The sequence below is a fragment of the Amyelois transitella genome, chromosome 23 (genome assembly GCF_032362555.1).
Source record: "Amyelois transitella isolate CPQ chromosome 23, ilAmyTran1.1, whole genome shotgun sequence".
Lineage (NCBI taxonomy): Eukaryota > Metazoa > Arthropoda > Insecta > Lepidoptera > Pyralidae > Amyelois > Amyelois transitella.
Window position 1 is genome coordinate 1399471 of NC_083526.1, and position 20245 is coordinate 1419715.

Genomic DNA, 20245 nt, shown 5'->3' on the forward strand with positions numbered 1-20245 from the left:
TTTAGAAATTGTAATAGTCATAATTAGGTTTAAGAAAGAAAATAAAAGGGGCGTGTGTTCGTCGTCGGAATAAAAGAAAGAAATTGAACACTAAAAGACCCGAAACACCCGAAAAGGTCCACATTTCTATTCTAAGTTTGGATAGTTGTTCAATTGACGTTGTTGAATAAAACGCTGCAGTGCAGTTTGTTGCCGCTTCTTCTGCACTGACACTTAAGTAATTTATTTGACATCAACCATTTGTTGTGAAACCAAAAGATATGACAATTATTAAGTGATATGAAGTGTCCCATATCAGATAATGAATAAAAATTTTGAATTTGAATTGAATTTGAATAGTGACAAGTTGCCAGCCCATCGCCTACAAGAGGAATCCCAAGTTTATAAGTCTATGCCCTTAGTCGCTTTTTACGACACGATAAATATGGTGTGGTTCCATTCTAACGTGCGGGAAATCACCCAAACACACATTAGGTATACAACAATAAAACCCACTATCGAGGTGAGTGATCTCGACCTCGCCTTCCACACATACATATTTAATCTGACTAATCCTACTAATATAATAAATGCGAAAGTTTGTGAGTATGTCAGTATGGATGTTTGTTACTCCTTCACGCAAAAACTACTCAACCGATTACCGATTGAAATTTGGTATGTACGGTCGCGTTCATAATTGCAGTCATAGTTCGCAAAACTTTATAGCTTGCACCGCTGCTATCACTCACACATTCACACAAATAACACAATAAACAACAAGCGGTGAAACGTTGGGTAACGCGCCATCAAGAAGAGGGTAGTGAAAAAAAAAAAGTCGTCCGCTAATCAACACAGCGACACGCCACACAGCGGAGATCCATGGTGGAACAGTACGAAAATAATGACTTCATACCGACCAGAATAATTGCGGAACAGTTCGACACATCAGTGGTTACTGTTCGTCGAGTTTGCACCGCGAGGGACTGCACCACAGGCAGCCAGCAAGAAAGCCGTATTTATCCGAAATAAATAAGCAAAAACGTTTAGAATTTGCTCGGCAGTATTTGGATTTTGACTGGAAAAAAGCGATATTTACGGACGAAAAGTTCGTTTATGTCATCACAACACGGTAGGCTTCATTTATGGCGAAGAAATGCAACTCGATATGAAGAAAAAAATATTGTGCCAAATATGGAGTCTGGACGCATATCTGTAAATATGTGGGGCTGGATGAGTGCTGCTGGACCTGGGGAACAGGTATGGATAGCAGGACGCGCTACAGCTGCTCATTATGTGCAAGTGCTGCAAGAAACCATGTTACCAACTGTGCGGTGTATTTATCCGATTGATGATATGCCAACATATCATTTGTGCAAGACAACTTCCCTGTGCATCGAGTCCATATAGTGTGTGAAAGGTTCTACCAATTTATATTAAAAGTACTAATTACTTAGATAGTATTTTAAGGACAGCTTCAATATCTTTTCTTTATGAAAACGAATAATTAAGCTATAACCTTAATAATAGGAGATAAGAGGATGATACAATTAGTGTAATATACTATATATGTATAGCTTTATATAATCATCAATGTGTAAATAAAACTATAGGTAAACGGTTTCAATAAAATTTACTAATTTTAATTATTGAGTGTTTTATTTTGCTCCCTCTTGTTTAATATTTCTTGCTGATTTCCGTGTTTGAAGACACGGGTATTGTAATTCTTAGATATCAGTTAGTTAGTTAGTCAGTCAATTACTTAGTTCAAATGGCACCTTGTAACATTAAAAATTGTCAGTAACACTAAAATAGACAAAAAAAAAGTCCTTGAATAACTTCGGAATCTAAGTAACGCTAGTAACTAGAACAAGCGAGTGTGAGCAAGCGAGATTATCTCATATATCTTAGATCTCACTTGCTCACACGAAATAATAAAATTACTACCCAATAACTTTCAAAGGAACCACTACCTATGTTAGGGTCGTGTGCAGACAAACTTTCAACCTTATTGAAATGACATAAGTCTGGCAGTCGCAGGCTATAGGCAAATCTTATGCAAATAATGAGAGACGACGATATCTCGATCGACAATTATCGGGCCCAGTTCGGCGAATGTTAATTACCGTCTCTTTCTGTTTTGTTATGTTATATGTCGTAGAATAATAAACTCTTTTACTTAGTAATCATTGTCATTAAAGACCGTATTCATTTGAAGGAATATTTATTCTTTTTAAATATGCATGTGTGTGTGTATCTAGTGGAACCACAGTGCACGCTATTTTAACCCGTAAGAATTTTAAAACTATGACTGCAGATATGAACGCGATCGTACGTAGCTGAAGACCCAGAATAACATAGGCTACTTTTATCCCGGAGTTCCCGCGGGATTGATAGGGTTTCCATGCGGACGAAGTCGCGGGCGGCCTCTAGTTAAATATAAAATGGTGAAACATAAAAAAACAACACTTGTAAACTCACCAAAAACACATCGAAATATTCCGCACACTCGATTCTGAATTAATCGATCGATTGTAATTCTTAGCGCGTCACTATTTGCATTCGCGCGGAGTCAATAAGTGACATCACTCGCGTGACGTCATTGGTACAGTCGCGTGCACAACGCGAGAAGAACGCAATTTGTGCTTGGCAATTATACATACATACATAAAATCACACCTCTTTCTCGGAGGGGTAGGCAGAGAACCATAATTCTCCAAATCACTATTATTTTTTCTAATAATTTATGTAGAAAGTGATATACCATGATTCATTGTCGTGTGGTTTCCGGCACTGAAGTATAGGGCCACTCCATATCTTCCCTTGGATGTCGTAAAGGGCGACTAAGGAAAAGACTGAGAAACTATCACTATTTGAATCTTAATTCTATCATTAAGCCATACAGTTGAACCTGACCTTTCAGCCTTTTCAAAACTATTGGCTCTGTCTACCCCTATACATATATGTAGCTGTAGTGCGCTGTGTGCTAGTAGCTTTCTATTACATATCATACTGAAAAAAAACTGCCGCATTGTCTCCATTAGGGTCTTTCATCTTGTTTCAGTCTCACGAATACTTTTGGACCCGACATGATTCAAGGGAGGCCTTTGTATCAGTGCAATGATATTTCAGACCCAAAGATGATCAGGGTGACATACATGCTTACAATAACGTATATATCCCTTAAAAAGACTGATAGGCCACGTTCAGCTATTAGGCTTAATGATAGAATTGAGATTAAAATAGTGACAGGTTGCTAGCCCATCGCCTAAAAGAAGCATCCCAAGTTTTTAACTCTATCCCTTAGTCGCTTCAATCAAGGTGAATAAGAGCAGAAATAAAAAGAAAAAACAAAGTTAAATGAGTAAAAACATATATTTTATATCACTCGTCTCTTTACTACATATTACTGTGATGAGAGAAGTCCCTTTCTTGTAGGGAATACAGTCACTGGGAAAAATGTCTGGGCGAATATACAATACACACAATACACTTACGACTATTATGACTAAATTATTTACAATAACTAAATTAAATATATCATTTACAATTAAACAACTACAATTTATTTACAACCACAACTATGGCATACAAAACCCACGATATTAATGAATTATTTTCTTCAATTAAAATGTAATTTTTTTATCAATACAAGTTGCCAGCGAAATTTGTTGAATTAATAGATAAATTATTTAATGTAAACGGGACAGATTACACAGATTCTAGTTAGCCTCGAAGTAAGTTAGAGACTTGTGTTACGAGATACTAACTCAACGATACCATATTTTATGTTATGATAAATACTTATCAACCTCTTATAAAAGTAAGTTCCATTTAATTGAGTCAATATTTTTTCTTAAAACAATTTTTCTTACATTTTTTTATTGATGATTAATTTACAATCAGTGTATTGATTAATTTGACATATCGGGAGAATAGTTATTCTGTGTGTCACTGTCACTTTTTACCTATTGAACTTTATTGTGAATCTTTTCCCGATACGTAAAAATATCCGTAAAAGTACTTACAGATGATATCTTATTACAATTAAGTACGAATTAAGAAATAAATAACTATTTACAAATTTATTCAGTAATATATTTCAATACACAATTCGAGTGTACAATAATCTCATTGTTTGCCAATAAAAAAAATATTTTTTTTATTTAATTTAGGTTATCTAGCGAGATTAGTTTTAACTTACTCCATTTAAATTAGAAACAGATTTTCTTCCAAAATCCAACACTATAAATCTGAGTAAAACAAAAAAACTACGTCATGAAAAGTACATTGTTTAAGAAAGTAATAATAAAGTACAGTCAATTGTTTTTATAATAACAGTAGGTACCTACCTATATAATGTTGGCCTTAAATTATTTACAATTCAAAGCAGTTTCAATAAATATTGTTTTTTCTTTTTTTTTAATATCGTTAATACGACTAAATTAATAAACAAACGTGTCTGTACTTAAATCATTACACAACAATCATGTCGCAATATAACCTTTACCAATTAATTTTTCACAATATAGTTTATGTAATACTGTATAATATCATTATTTGCCACATACCTACTTACTCTAAAGGAACTGATACTAAAACTACATTATGTTAACTTGAGCGTATTATTATTACAATGATATTTATATGGGGATTCCTCTTAGAAAATGTCCCGTTTTTATGTCGAAGGACCAAAAATGAACATAACAACAATATTCTCCGAGGCTGTATCAAATGCCTTTAAATAGTGACGGTTAATGATATACTTAAATATTTATTTCGATGAAATAAATAAATGGTTTTCATTTAGATAATAATGGTTTCAGATACAGCAACGATGAGGCCCTTTCAAATGGTAGATTTTTTTTAAATTTTACAATTGGTATACGGAAATTACCTACCTGCCTTTGCCCGTTTCGATCGGGCATAATTATAATATAGTAATTAAAAAAGTCTAAGTCTGGTTACTTTTTATAAATAATTGGTAATGTTATTAAAACAAATCTTTCATTAACGATTGCTTCTTTGTAGCGTCAAAAATCGTACAAATCAAATTAACTTTTTATCAGTCCTATCAAATGACTCCAATAAGAGAAAAATGTCGTATAATCGGTGAATTAGAAGCAATCAGGGCTTTAGTAATTAAAATTGCCCGAAGAGTATCGTAAAGTATCGACATGGTCGATAATCGCAAACAGTTAATGAAGAAAATCGATAATTAAAATGGACTTGTGCTTAATCGAGCTGAAAATGGAATAGTCAAGAGTAAATTAGTGTCGCAATCAATTTGATTTCGATTGATCGAGATAGCGCACGAGCAATATTTGAATTCTATTTTTAAATGTCGTAAATTTTGAGAATACACACTTTCTTTCTCATCTTTAATGAGCATTTATAAAATTTAAATTGTAACAATGAAATCTCAAAAAATATTTAATATGACATAAAAAGTAAGTTTTCGGTTTGTTTAAACATACATAATTTATTTGTCGATCAAAACCCAAAATTTGTTTACAAATTGTGCACTTAACTGTACAAGTATGTATTGCCAAAAAATCAATATGTCTCTTACAACATCATAAAATGGCAGTAATTTAAAAACCAACTTTTATGTTATTACGGACGTATAACTAAACGGCTTGTTTTTAACCCGATGCACTTTGAAATCGATACGGTCGCAACTCGATACTCGTAATCGTAAATCAATCGAACAAAAGACGGAAAGGTAAATACAAATTAGCCTTATAATCGCGTTTTAAAAGACCTCACTCGATTTCTTGCACAACGTTCCGAAGAGAAAAATTTTAAACCAATTTAACATGAAGGTAATGGAATCATTTTTACTGGTTAGGTACCTATACTGACTACAGTATCTGTTTGATATCATGGTAATAAAAACTTGATGTGAAAAAATTAACATACCATCAAATTCTGAACTATCGTCACGTGGCAGAGCATATAAGAAACAAAGAAAATTACCGAAAAATATATGTTAATATATTCATATCGTTAAATTACTAATTACACGGATGCTCTCTCTATAATTTTATTTTAAAAATACTAATCACGTTTATTACTCTAATCTTAGTGAGAAAAGTAAAATAATAGCCAATTACACTTCAACGTATGGAACAATAAATATGGCGCGTGAAAGACCATAGATAGATCTTAATCATAAAGTTTGGGCGCATAGACAAATAGCCATAGAGAACAATCGTCAACAGTTTAAAAACAATTTGGGCCGTCTCGGGCAATTACTGAACGCGATTAAAATGTAAGATACAAGCGTTTCTAAACGCATCTTAATAATAGGCCCTTGTTTTAGAGTATAATCGTCTTAAGAAAATATCAAGTTTTTAATTTTAAAAAAATATTTTGTGCCAATATTTGAAAAAAAATGTAGGTTTGATGTTGTAAAGCAACCTTTATTCAAAATCACGTTTCAAATTGTTCCAGCAACAAATGTCTTTAAAAGCCTTTTTCTTAAGCTTTTTTGGGTAATATTTAAGTTTAAACTTCGTTCTTAATAGGTTTACAAACGTAGCCCTTTAAGAATTTGATCTTTTTTAAATCTCAATACCTAATAGGTATACTTTATTATAAAACTCATTGACCTTATTCTCGAGCAAATAATTAAAATCAGTTATAAACGCAATTAATCAATAAATCAACGATCTATCAATTAAATTAAACTGTTGAAACATTTATATAGATGACTGTACAATTTTCCCATCAAACATCTCGCTCTGCTATAACCTTTATAGAATATATCTATCTTCCTCTTACGTTGACAGCTCGTTTTGAAGCCACGCCTATCACAACGATGATCTAAAATGCCTAATTATACCCACATAAGTGAAGGGACGCATCAAAAGAGGCATTTTTAATTAATTTAGCCCCAAACTATTATAATACGACCAATTTAGATAATTCGTGAACCGCTAACAAGATCTTGCCGCCATTTTGAATTGTCTAAATTAATGGCCGCCTTTTTAATTGATATGAACGATTAATTATCGTTATTGGAGGAATTTAAGTTGGAATTGGCATTTTTTAAATTAAGTTTTATGTCTGGAAAATTGATTCGATGAATTAGATATTTAATCTGTTTAATTATATAAAAGAATACTGTAGGACATTTATTTTGCAGGATAATTCGAAATCCAGGTGATATATCCATAAGAAAATGCTGCGAAAAAGATTAGTGACAGGAATATAAAAGGGAACGCTTACCTAGATGGTTTGGTCATGCGTACCCGTATGCGTGCGAGGATGATTAATTATATGAAAGTATATTGACAGGTTGACCAAACAAATGCGCAAACTCCGACGTTTGCTATTCTCAAATTTTCTAAAATAACATTACCAATATATATTTTAATAACCATTCGAACCGAACCAAGTAGTTTTGGTAGAGTAAGTACACTCATAAGTAAAGTCCACTTGTTTAACTACACTTCCCCGCATATTAAATAGCGTCCAGTCAGATTTAGGCTTTCCCCAGGTAAGACGCTACCGAGACAAAAGTCAGGAGTGTGCATAGCTTAATACTATTTATAAATAATACCTACCAGGTATTTAACGCGCACGTAATACTAGTTAGGTACACTACGTACATTACAGTGCCGTGTGGTTCCCGGCACTATTACAAAAAAGAATAGGACCACTCCATCTCTTTCCCACGGATGTCGTATAAGACGACTAAGGGATAGGCTAATAAACTTGGGATGCCTCTTTTAGGCGATGGGCTAGCAACCTGTCACTATTTGAATCTCGATTCTATCACAAAGCCAAACAGCTGAGCGTGGCCTTTCAGTCTTTCCAAGACTGGTGGCTCTGTCGACCCCGCTAGGGATATAGACGTGATCATATGTATGTATTTTAAAGTCGCTCGGTGAACACGGATCATAGTAACATGATTCGAAACTTCCCGAGATAAAATAAAGGTACCTAAGTACTTACGTTACTTGCGCGTACAATAGATACCATTACTATACCAAATTTACAAATAGTATTATTCCAAAGCGATAGTATTAAAATCAGTTGGACAGCATAAATAAATACTTAGGTAGATATATTACGAGCTAATATTTACAAAATCACTTCTAAGTGTCACTTTTCACTCTTACGTTTCATTTTCACTTTCACTTAATTCGTCCATATCCATGTCTATCAATTCTTCATCTTCTTCTTCATAGGAATTGTTAAACTGGTTTCCATCATCCGGCTTCGAACCTGAGGAACTGGATTTGGTGCCAGTCTTTGCTTCCTCCTCTTGCTGCATCCGTTTGTGCTTCGTTCTTCTGTTCTGGAACCACACCTTTACCTGGTGAAGAAGGAAACTGGTTGAGAATGTATTCAGTTGGATGCAGAAAAGCCCCGTCTTTATCGGGCAGTGAAACGCAAAGGAGGATTTTATAAAGACATTTATAATTCATCGATCATATACCTATCTACGATGACAAACTAAATTGCAAATTTATTAAGTTTTCGTAACCTTTGAAATAGATAGCAAAGGAAGATGCAAATACTACCTACGCTTATATTTTTCTCTGGCGAAAACAACGTGATCTATTTATTTCCCCGGCATCGTACAGAGACCATTTATAGATATAAACCTTCGTCAGACAATTCTCTTTCCAACATTTCAAACATTAAGAAAATCCGTCAACAACTTTCCGAAATTAGCGCATACAAACAGACAGAGAAAATAGAGGGACTTTACTATGAAATATGTACTGAAAGTTATAAGTAACTAGAAAAATAATATTAGTAAATTTGTGATATTATTCTTACACTTAGGTATGATAAAATATCACATTACCAAAACTTCCCAATGACACGCAATAAATTTATAACAACGGGACATAGAATGGCCGGGCAAAGGGGTAGCCATGATATATCCATTACCCCAACTAACAACAACAAAGGATTAACGGAAGAGCCAATAAAAACTATTCACATATCCCCTAACTCGATCATATTTCACTCCATTGAAAGAAAATGCTCCGTCGAAAATTTTTCTGGCGCGCTCGATTTCCCGCGCAAAAAGCGGCAGCCATTTTGTTAAACTATTTGTCACGTGTTTAATGGCCCGCGAAATCTATTCACGTTCCTTCTAGTGAAGTTCTTCTTTTTTAAATTACCATGTCAATGGATATTGCATTAAGTACCATACCTACATAGAAAAAGGTACATAATATGATATAAAAAAAATAGATATATAATCTATTGTGCTTCTCTCCCAGTTGGACGCATTACATATTGATTTACTTATCACAAAAATTTTGTATTTTGTTCAAGAATTACTTATATTTGTCAAATTATGAGTTATAAATAAATTATTAATAATCAATTAGTAAATTTAATTTCGTCGAATCAGCGATAAAAGAAGCGCAAAAAGAAGTAGCTATGTACTCTAGAATTTAAGTTATTTACATAAAAGTAATTCAGTCAGTTAAATCACATATTATAGAATTCAGAATTCATTAGAACCTATATGCCTACCTATATTAAATCGAATTATCGTTGAAGTTTGTTTATAATCGCAAAATCAATTACGACACCGATACGATGGCGTTATCGACAACAAGTATAATAATTTATGCCCATGTTTTGTATGTTACAACAATAAATATGGTTTAATACAATTTCATACCGATGCAAAGCAAATATCCAAGACGCCATATTGTCGCCTTGCAGCCGTGACGGGTTTAAAAAAACATAAAAGGCTTAGTACACACCATGTGGTTCCCGGCACCAATACAAAAAAGAATAGGAACACTCCATCTCTTTCCCATGGATGTCGTAAAAGGCGACTAAGGGATAGGCTTACAAACTTGGGATTCTTTTTTAGGCGATGGGCTAGCAACCTGCCACTTTTTGAATCTCAATACTATCATTAAGCCAAATAGCTGAACGTGGCCATTCAGTCTTTTCAAGACTATTGGCTCTGTCTACCCCGCAAGGGATATAGACGTGACCATATGTATGTATGTACACACCGGACCGACAAATGTCTTCTGCTAATCTTAGTGGTCCTGTAGAGTTAGACAATTGACTATAAGGCTCGTAGAAATGGAACTGATATTTTTTTAATAGATTTGTATTCACAAATTTTGAAACGGATTTTCAGTAGGTATTAGTTAACGAATAGAAATGTAAATAAGTATGCGTCATTTGTGTAGTCTTTCGTTCGTTGCCCGGTGTGAACCAGGCTTTACAGTTTTAATGCAAAAATACGATTTTGTGATATGCCATAATAAATTAAATTAGTTAGTACATTACAAAAGTTATAAGTTAAATCTTAATTTGGATATAAATTACATTCTTTTTTTGTTATTCATCTAGTTAGTGGATTTTTAATATCTTGTCAAGAAATCCCCGTTACGAGAGAATGTGTACATTACATTACATAGAAATAAAATAAAATTATATTATAAACGACAAATAACTCAGAGCTCCCCCTTAATAAAGTCAAAGATATATGTTATAACATTATGTAGTTAAAAAGGTAACTACTTAAAAAAAATATCGTGTTATTACATATTATGACACCCTCCCCCAGAAAGGGGGTCAAAATCAATCGCTCAAGGCTTCATCGCACCCATCCGATCGAATGTCACGGTACATTACCGCACCATATTGACATCAAAAATCAATCAGAATCACCCTTCGTGATTAATGATGCGTTGTAGAGGGAGATAAGTTCATTATTGGCCAGTATATTAAAAAAAAAAAAAAACAACATATCGCTTTTTTTTTCTTAAAAAAAAATACAAAAGTTGGTACAAAATTGGCTTAAAAGGTTAGTTTTAAAAAGAAAACAAATCGCACATTATAAGGGACATTCCACTCTGTGCATTCAAGTGTTACAACACAACAAACACAGATAGTCATTTTCACATCAAAAATACTACTAAATTACAATAAATTATCGACAATCGACAGGCAATGAAACACATAATTAAATGACTAGATATGCGAAAACATTTACTCAATTTTACTACCACGTTGGCTCTTGTCACTGACAGCTGTTAAACACTTCATACATTTACGACTTTTAACTCCTTTTCGACTGACAACTATCCCTATACTTACGCGCCATAAATATTTATTACACATCCCAAACCAATACAAACTTTATTGCGGCTAAATAACGTCTTATTTAACTGTCGGGCGGATTTTCATATTTCGAATTCTAAATTATCGTTTGTCATTGTGTGATTTTGAAAAGTGTTTGTTAGGTTGGCAATGTGTTAGTTATTTCATGTTGGCAACATTGTTAATTTTGCATTCTACCAGTTTTAAGTTGCCTATTATACAGTCACTTGTTTCAAATCAGTCGATAATCGGACCGCTTATTATTACGTCGTTAAATTGTATTGAATATGTTAAATGTTACAGTGATTTTGACATTTATATGCTCCTGTTAGTACGGCTGCTGAAAAACCCGCATTATTGCTTCAAAAACAATTGCGTAGCCCTTTAGAGAGGACTTATTTAGTGCGTAGATGGTCGAAAGGCTAAAATGCGCAAGTAATCCGAGTTGGCACAGGTTCAAATCCTACAGCGGCCATGTAAGAACCAAAGGAAATTTCTGTTTAAGTGCTTACCGATGCACTGTGATTCAGGCAACTGAATGTGTTACAATGATTCAATATGAGTTAGATCCCACTACAAAGGTTGCAGAGATCTGACGGGAGATGCTTTGAAATCTGACTCATCTGTAGGAAGTATAGTTACAAAGTTAGTTATTCCTACAGAAGATAGGAGGTGAAACGAGAAGAGAAATAATCAGTTAAAAATTATTATGGAACATAAAATAAAAATATTTGACAATGAAAATTATTTTTGACATTTTTTTCTAAGAAACAAAACCATGGCAACCGTTGCTATGGCGTTTACCAAGAAGGTTGCCTATTCACCAATCCTGAATCATGGTCGTAAATGCGCACGCGCTCTTCTAAGAAAGGTGAGGATGTAACCGTGACTTACGCCAGGAGGAAAAGAAGGGGCCTTTGGAAGACGTTTTGCGAGACTGTTGGCTCTGTCTACCCCGTAAGGGATGATTAAGTATACATATATATGTGTGTAAGAATATTTAACGGCCTCTGTGGCGCAGCGGTAGTGCGCACTGTCTGTGACACCGGAGGTCCCGGGTTCGAATCCCGGCCAGGTGATGATGAGAAAAGAACTTTTTCTGATTGGTCTGGGTCTTGGATGTTTATTTATATAAGTATATATTATAATATATTATAAAATATAGTATTGTTGAGTTAGTATCTCGTGACACAAGTCTCGAACTTAATTCGAGGCTAACTCAATCTGTGTAATTTGTCCCATAAAAGTATATTTATTTATTACTTTGTAGTATAAAAAACCTCAAAGAATCCACTAAAAAGGAACCGTTTTGAGTTAAGCCCAACGAAATCGTTACATTTGTAAACGGTAGGTAACCTCCCAGGAGTGTTGAGGGTTAGATGACTGATGCCCACCATCCCTCATTAAACGCAGTTCAAACCCCAACTCTATTCCCAGAGTAATAAGGTCAATTTATTTGTGAGCCCGTAAAGCGGTCCCGCGGGATCTGGCTACAATTTCACCACTGTAATAGGGTTTTTGATGCGGACGGGGGTGTAACTTGCTAACTCAATTTGGCGTATTATTGGCCACATTATTCTAACTTGGTGTATTAGGTTTGTAATGTTGGGTTGGTCTCATTGCTCAATCGCTTAGAAAAAGGAGTGATATGAAAAAAAAAACAAACGAACTAACCGACTAAGATGATTCTGCTATTAGGGATAATAGAACCCTTATTATTTTTTAGGCGACGGGCTAGCAAACCGTCACTATTTGAATCTCAATTCAATCTTAAAGCCTAAAAGCTGATCGTGGCCTATCAGTCTTATCAAGACTGTTGGCTCTGTCTACCCTGCAACGGATATAAACGTGACCATATGTATATGTATGTATGTAGAAACTTTATATACAAAATTTGCAAAAAAAAATTGTTTCCTCTTTACGCGTTTCTAACGAACCAATCTTCTTGAAATTTCGCGTAAGTATATACTTAATTAAGAGTCTGGAGAAGTACATAAGGTACCTTTCATCCCGATAAAAACTATATTTCCCGTGGGATTTGCGAAAAACCTGTATTCTTTAGTAGATGGCGCTAAATTCGCGCGGACAAAGCTGCTTATAAAATAAAGCTAGTTTCAAATAAAGTCGTAATGTTATAATGTTTACGACGACATTGAAACATCGACTTCGATGAAAACCAGTAATTTCGTTATTTGTATCGATAAAGAAATTCATAATGGCATATTTTATGTGACAAAACAATTGTCCTTACCTGTCGTCAGGCGGAGAAAATAAACGCTTTCAAGGAAGATAAGTAGTAATTTATACTTTAATACCATCATATACTATTATTAATGTGACCACAATTTCCAAAAAAGATATTACAAAACAGTTTCTACTAAATCATCAACCGCACGTTTGATTATAAGTCACGGAACCGCAAAATAAAATAAATATAACAGCTGCCATTTAACAACACTCGTTAAAATACAAAGCGACATTTAAAATACACACGAAATTGTCAAACTTTCACATGCACATTCATACACAAAAGTGCTATCTGCTAACTAATTAAAATATTTTCCTGAACTGAACCACACAAACGATTAAACAATTATCACATTTCAATGCAAATTTAATGCCCAAAAACTACTCTCATAACACAACAATAAACTTTAATTTGCTGTGTACCCATAGAGAATCACATCTGCCAACACGATTAACGTTGCCGTTATAAAAAGGCCCCTCTTCCATTTGAGCTGTTTACTCTATGGTGTCTACTGTAACTGGTCGCATAAAAGTCATAAGTCCCCACAAACAATCGCTTTAATAGAGAAAGGGAATAAAATCTCACTTCATAACGGTACCCGCACTAAATAAATAGAGGGAGCCGTTCGCAACATGCCCTGAAATGCGATTAAGTACTTATGTACGCGATTATACTGCTCACCCACGGATTAACGACAGAACGAGACAACCGTACAATTTCGTACAAGGAAAAGAGGGATGGATGTATGAAGGGGAGATACGCAATTAAGGGGTAGAGCGTGAATTGGGCCAAAATTTAAGCGGAAAGCTATTTATCTGTATATTACTTTATTGTCGATCCATTAGCGTGCGATAGGGACGGAGGAGTGCGAGAGAGCGAGAAGATATTATGCGACAAATTGGGGTTGTTAGACATTTGCAATTTTTACGCGTTGTCGTCGCGTCTCCCCTGGGTTAAAGACTGATGGTTAAGCGAGACGGAAATAGGGATTTCTTTGTGTTAGAAAGAGATGCTAGTTACGTATTTAATACGGCAGCTAAATATCAATTGCTTGTTAATAATACAGGCTATTGTCAGTTATAATTGGGAACGGGTTAGTTGAAGTAAGTAATTTATCTTGGTTCAATGATTAATGTTTGGTTTAAGCAATGGATAGCTATTATGTAGTTTAACTCAATTTGGTATCAGAAGTGTACCTAGTTCTTATTATTACTGCTTACTTTTCTAAATAAGGTCTACTGCTCTTATAGTGACAGAAAACATTGTGAAGAAGCTTGCACATTCAGGTGACTGGATGGAAAATAGGTTAGGTTCCCCTGCAAAGGAATGCGGAGGTCAGACCAGACATCCAGAATCCATGGTCAAAGGCATTCTCCGGGCTCCACTCCAGAGTAATGAGGATGCAACCAGACTAAGGAGAAGACCAGGAGAAACTTTTCTAATTAAGGTTAGATGAATTGGTATTCTCATTAAAATTCCATTAATGTTATGGATGTGGATGAAGCGAAGGAAGTATGCAGAGACCGTGGCAATTGGAAAGATGTAGGTAGTCTCTGCCTACCTCTCTGGGACAAAGGCGTGATTTTATGTATGTATGTATTAAAATTCCAATTAACTAAATAAAAGCGTAAATAATAATTTATAATAACTGACTCACATCCTTAAAATTTTTTAGCGAAATTAAGACTTCCATTTTCCAATTTTATGATGTACCTACCTACTTATATGAAATATATCCTACCGGATGTAATTATGGGTCGATAAACCTATTAATATATCGATGAAATTTTATTGGCAGTCGATAATTTCTTATGGTGAAGAGCTTCCTGTTTCCGGTTCAAAATTTGACGTTTCATTATGATTAGTATGACATTTTGGAGGTTATTTATTTAGTAAGAACTTTTTGAGCAAATTTAGTATGATTTTATGCACGACATAAATACATACATATAATCACGTCTATATACTTTACGGGGCAGACGGAGCCAACAGTCTTACACATTTAACTTTTTAACTTCAAAGCTTCAATTATCATAAATCTTTCTATCTAACAATTCCGTTTAGACCTAGTTCTATTCACCCCCGGCATTGGGTTAGAGAATAGAATTTAACCCGGAAATGGAAAGCAGTGCTTAGCTCAACGTCCGTTTCACATTACTCACTTCCGGTCAGCTAGTTACAGTTGATGTAAGTAAGTTAAGTTTCAATCATTTAATTGTTTAAGTCCGCTGTAGGGGTAAATCGAATACGCTCTTTGAATAAAGGGAAATGAAGTTGTTCTTAAAATTAAATGAGTTACTTATTCTTTTTTAAGTGAATCTAGTAAAAGTAGAAATATAAAGGAATTCGCTTCCCCACGCAAAATCTAGTTTCTTATAAAAACATGTAGGTAATACCTTAATTGACTTCGAAAGGGATAGGCAGAGACCACATTTTTTTCACTTGCCATGAACTTTGCATGCTTCTTTCGCTACATTTTCATTCACCTGTCTATCCATACTAGCTCATACATATTACACTCATAAAACGTATTATGAGTACACAAATCTCTATTTGTGTACTCATAATACGTTTTATGAGTAGTTATTATTTAGGTAGGTAAGTATTCTATTTTTAAAATAGAATACCTACTTACCTACCAAAAGTGCCGTGTGGTTCCCGGCACCAATACAAAAAAGAATAGGACCACTCCATCTCTTTCTCATGGATGTCGTAAAAGGCGACTTAGGGATAGGCTTACAAACTTGGGATCCTTTTTAAGGCGATGGGCTAGCAACCTGTCACTATTTGAATCTCAATTCTATCATTAAGCCAAATAGCTGAACGTGGCCATTCAGTCTTTTCAAGATTGTTGGCTCTGTCTACCCCGCAAGGGAAATAAACGTGACGATATGTATGTATGTATGTACTACCAAAAATATATTCATAGCGGAACATAAAAATCATAACAGCGTATCAATCTCCACGATTCACCCCGATTTCAGCATCCCGTCGTAGGTATACACGCGATAAATCGAAGTGTCCCCCGCGGCCCCCCGCCGGGCCGCGTGTTAACAACGGGCGCCCCGCGGCCCCGCCCTATCGGTACCGAGCTGGGGTGAATCGGGATAGAACAAGTCTATAAAAATATTCGCTTTTTTATTATACTTATCAGCTTTATTAACTGTACGTGGCCTTTTAGTTTATTTGATTGTTGACTCTGTCTATCTACCGGGCACCATGATGATTCGACCGTCGACGCTTATGTCTTAGTTTTACTTACATAATCCGTGGGACAAACAGTGCCGTGTGGTTCCCGGCACCAATAAAAAAAAGGACCACTCCATCTCGTCTCCATGGATGTTGTAAAAGGCGACTAAGGGATAGGCTTATAAACTTGGGATTCTTCTTTTAGGCGACGGGCTAGCAACCTGTCTCTATTTGAATCTCAACTCTATCATTAAGCCAAATAGCTCAATGTGGCCTATTAGTCTTTTCAAGACTGTTGTCTCTGTCTACCCCGCAAGGGATATAGACGTGATAATATGTATGTATGTAAAAACATCGTTATTTCAAAGTGCCGATAACCAAGAGGATATAACTAGTAAAAAAAAATGTCTTATCGAAATCATACCACTCATTTTGTTACGAAACAAACAACAAATAAACTTACAACACCCTCTTTTAATACATCGGTTACAAATTACCAAGTTGAAGCATTTGCGAGCCTTCCAAACGGACTTAAACGCGAGCAAACCCGCGGGGCAGCTATTTGTAGTCTCAACAGCGGATGACTTAGGTCTCGTAATTTCATATTATTACGTAAATTGCTCTCAGTTGGCTGTGAGACGTTAATATGTTTGCTGTATGTACGTTAGTCGTTTTTAATTATAGTAATTATATGTATGTGTACTTACGCTGATCGCTATGTGAAATATTTAAAAGACCTGAATGGCTGGTTGAGGTTTTATAGATATTATTAGTCTGTGCTTATATGTAGAACTTATCTTGATCTAATTAAGGACATCCTGGCAAAGGGTCAGGTCAAGATTACCCGAAGCACGAAGAGAGTTATGAATGTGGATGAAGCGAAGGAAGTATGCAGAGATCATGGCAAGTGGAAAGATGTGGTCTCTGCCTACCCCTCCGGGAGAAAGGTTGATGAACGACAGAGTAAAAAAAAAACGTAATTTCTGCTGTGAATTGACAGAATAACCTTTTCATTCTGTAGAAGCTAATTTAACCAAACGGGTATTATCTTTTGGTTTCAAATGTGCCGTATGGTTACCGGCATCAATACAACAAAGCAAAGGACCACTCCATATCTTTCTCATGGATGTCGTAAAAGGCGACTAAGGGATAGGCTTACAAACTTGGGATTCTTTTTTGGGCGATGGGCTAGCAACCTGTCACTATTTAAATCTCAATTCTATCATTAAGCCAAATAGCTGAATGTGGCCATTCAGTGTTTTCAAGACTGTTGACTCTGTCTACCCCGCAAGGGATATAGACGTGACCATATGTTTGTATGTATGTATTCAAATGTAAGGAAACACAAAACGTGGGCTCGGCGGTTCCTTTCCATTAATTATTGGCGTATTTGCTCTGTCCAATTAAGTCTTATTATCATAAAGTAGTGCCCAATGGACCTTGAAGCAGCTCAAATCAGTAAAGCCGACCATCCACTGGTAAACTCGGGGTAAATAAGTACGCGATTAACATACACACACAGATACATACATACAGTCACGTCTATATCCCCTGCGGAGTAAACAGAGCCAACAGTTATGAAAATACTGATAAGCCACGTTCAGCTTTTTGGCTTGATGATAGAATTTAGATACAAATAGTGACAGATTGCTAGCTACATCCATGGGAAAGAGAGATCTAAGAGCTTTTTTTTATTAATGCCGAGAACCACAGGGCACTACGGGATTAATTTTATTTAAATTAATAAGTAATAATTTTTTTTTGGCAATCACAGACGAGTTAGCAGAGACAACTGATACATTGGGCATAATCCGTGCATTCTTTCAATTCTCCTCTCAATTTCTCCTCACTTTCAATTCTTTTAATGCGTTCGCAAATAAGTTTTTAAAGTATGTAAGTAATAGTTTTATCACAAATAAAATAACTGAATAGTGATTGAAACGTATTGCGATACCAGAATGTTTTCATCAATGAAAAAACTTAGCGGGGAACATACCTTCATCTTCTTCATTACCCTGTATCCTATTTTTGTGATATTTTTCAATTGAATAAGAAATTTGTTGCAAAAATGTATATAAACGCTACTTAATTAAGGTAAATTCGTTCGCTCTACTTGGACTTTAAGATACATTATATTTTTCAATTGAATAAGTAATTTGTTGCCAAAATGTATGTACATAAACGCTACTAAATTATGGTAAAATCTACTTGACCTTTAAGATGCGTGTTACTCACTCTACATGGCTATTAAATTTATTTATACAAATGCTATTTACCTAGACCAACATCGCAACCGTGCGTAACATAGCGTGGCTGTCTTGCGCAGCACTGGAACATCGGCTTTACGTTTTTATCGACTAGGAATCAATTAGGTATGACATTTATGACATGTTTCTGGCCAGTTAGCGACGCTCCATTGAATCTAATCCACTTGTGAGGTGCATTTTATTTGGTTTGAATTGGCTATAAGCAAGTCATCAGTAATACATATGTAGGTAAGTACATAAGTACTTACACACATATAATCACGTCTATATCCCTTGCGGGGTAAACAGAGCCAACAGTCACATCGCAATTCTATGGTTAATTTGAATACTTGACAACTGCACAGAAAATTGCGTGCGTTGCGAAATATCCATCCATTAATCCATCTCTATCCCATGGATGTCGTAAAAGGCGAATAAGTGATAGGCTTATAAACTAGGGATTCTTTTAGGCGATGGGCTACTAACTGTCACTATGTATTTGAATCTACATATCTCAATTCCCTCATAAAGCCATACAGCTGAACGTGGCCTGTCAGTCTTTTCAAGACGTTTTCCCGCAAGTTATATAGACGTGGCTATATGTATACATACATACATAAAATCACGCCTCTTTCCCGGAGGGGTAGGCAGAGACTACCTCTTTCCACTTGCCACGATCTCTGCATACTTCCTTCGCTTCATCCACATTCATAACTCTCTTCATGCAAGCTCGGCGGTTTCGGGTATATGTATGTATCTACATATATTATAATAAACACGATACATTCGTATCTATAAATTAATGAAGTATTTATTGCACTCTATAAATGATTGAGTAACGAAACGATCATAATTAAAAGTCATTACTATTACAAAAAAAAACAACAGGCAATGCTGAAATAATGAACTAATGTATCAGTGCATGTGTAATTGCATGAAACTTAAGAAAAAAAAAATTAATTGTCGGCTCATTAGGCGAGTAACGGTAGCAAAATAGTCAGAGCTCTTTTATAAATATTATTCTTTAATAAAGTTGTATTTGTTATTTCGTAATTAAATGTTAAAAAATAATGAACATAAAGTAGTTACATACAAACACATAATCTCGGCTTTATCCCTAACGAGGCAGGCTGAGCCAAAAGTCTCGTAAAAAACTGAAAGGCCACGTTCAGCTTTACGGCTCAATGACTAATTTGAAAAACTGAATTTTGACTGATGATAATGTATGACGAGGCTCAAATAGTGACGGGTTGCTAGCCCATCGCCTAAAAGCAGAATCCCATGTATATTCGCTAAGCAATCTCTCCCATTACTACTCTCTTTTATGTGCCGTGTGGTTCCCGGCATCAATAGAAAAAAGAACAGGACCAATCCGTCAGTTTCCCCGTGGATGTCGTAAAATGCGACTAAGGGATAGGCTTATAAACTTGGGATTCTTCTTTTAGGCGGCAGGCTAGCAACCTATCACTATATGAATCTCAAT

General features: G+C 35.2%; 1 protein-coding gene across 1 annotated transcript in view; it reads right to left on the reverse strand.

Annotated features, from left to right (window-relative positions):
- Nucleotides 1–5817: 5817 nt before the first annotated feature.
- LOC106140098 (homeotic protein empty spiracles) overlaps nt 5818–20245 on the reverse strand; it is a 31408-nt gene continuing 16980 nt past the window's right edge. Inside the window, exon 3 of the mRNA XM_013341631.2 lies at nt 5818–8302. Coding sequence (XP_013197085.2) covers nt 8102–8302 — 201 coding nt within the window. The 3' untranslated portion in view covers nt 5818–8101. The remainder of the gene's footprint in view (nt 8303–20245) is intronic.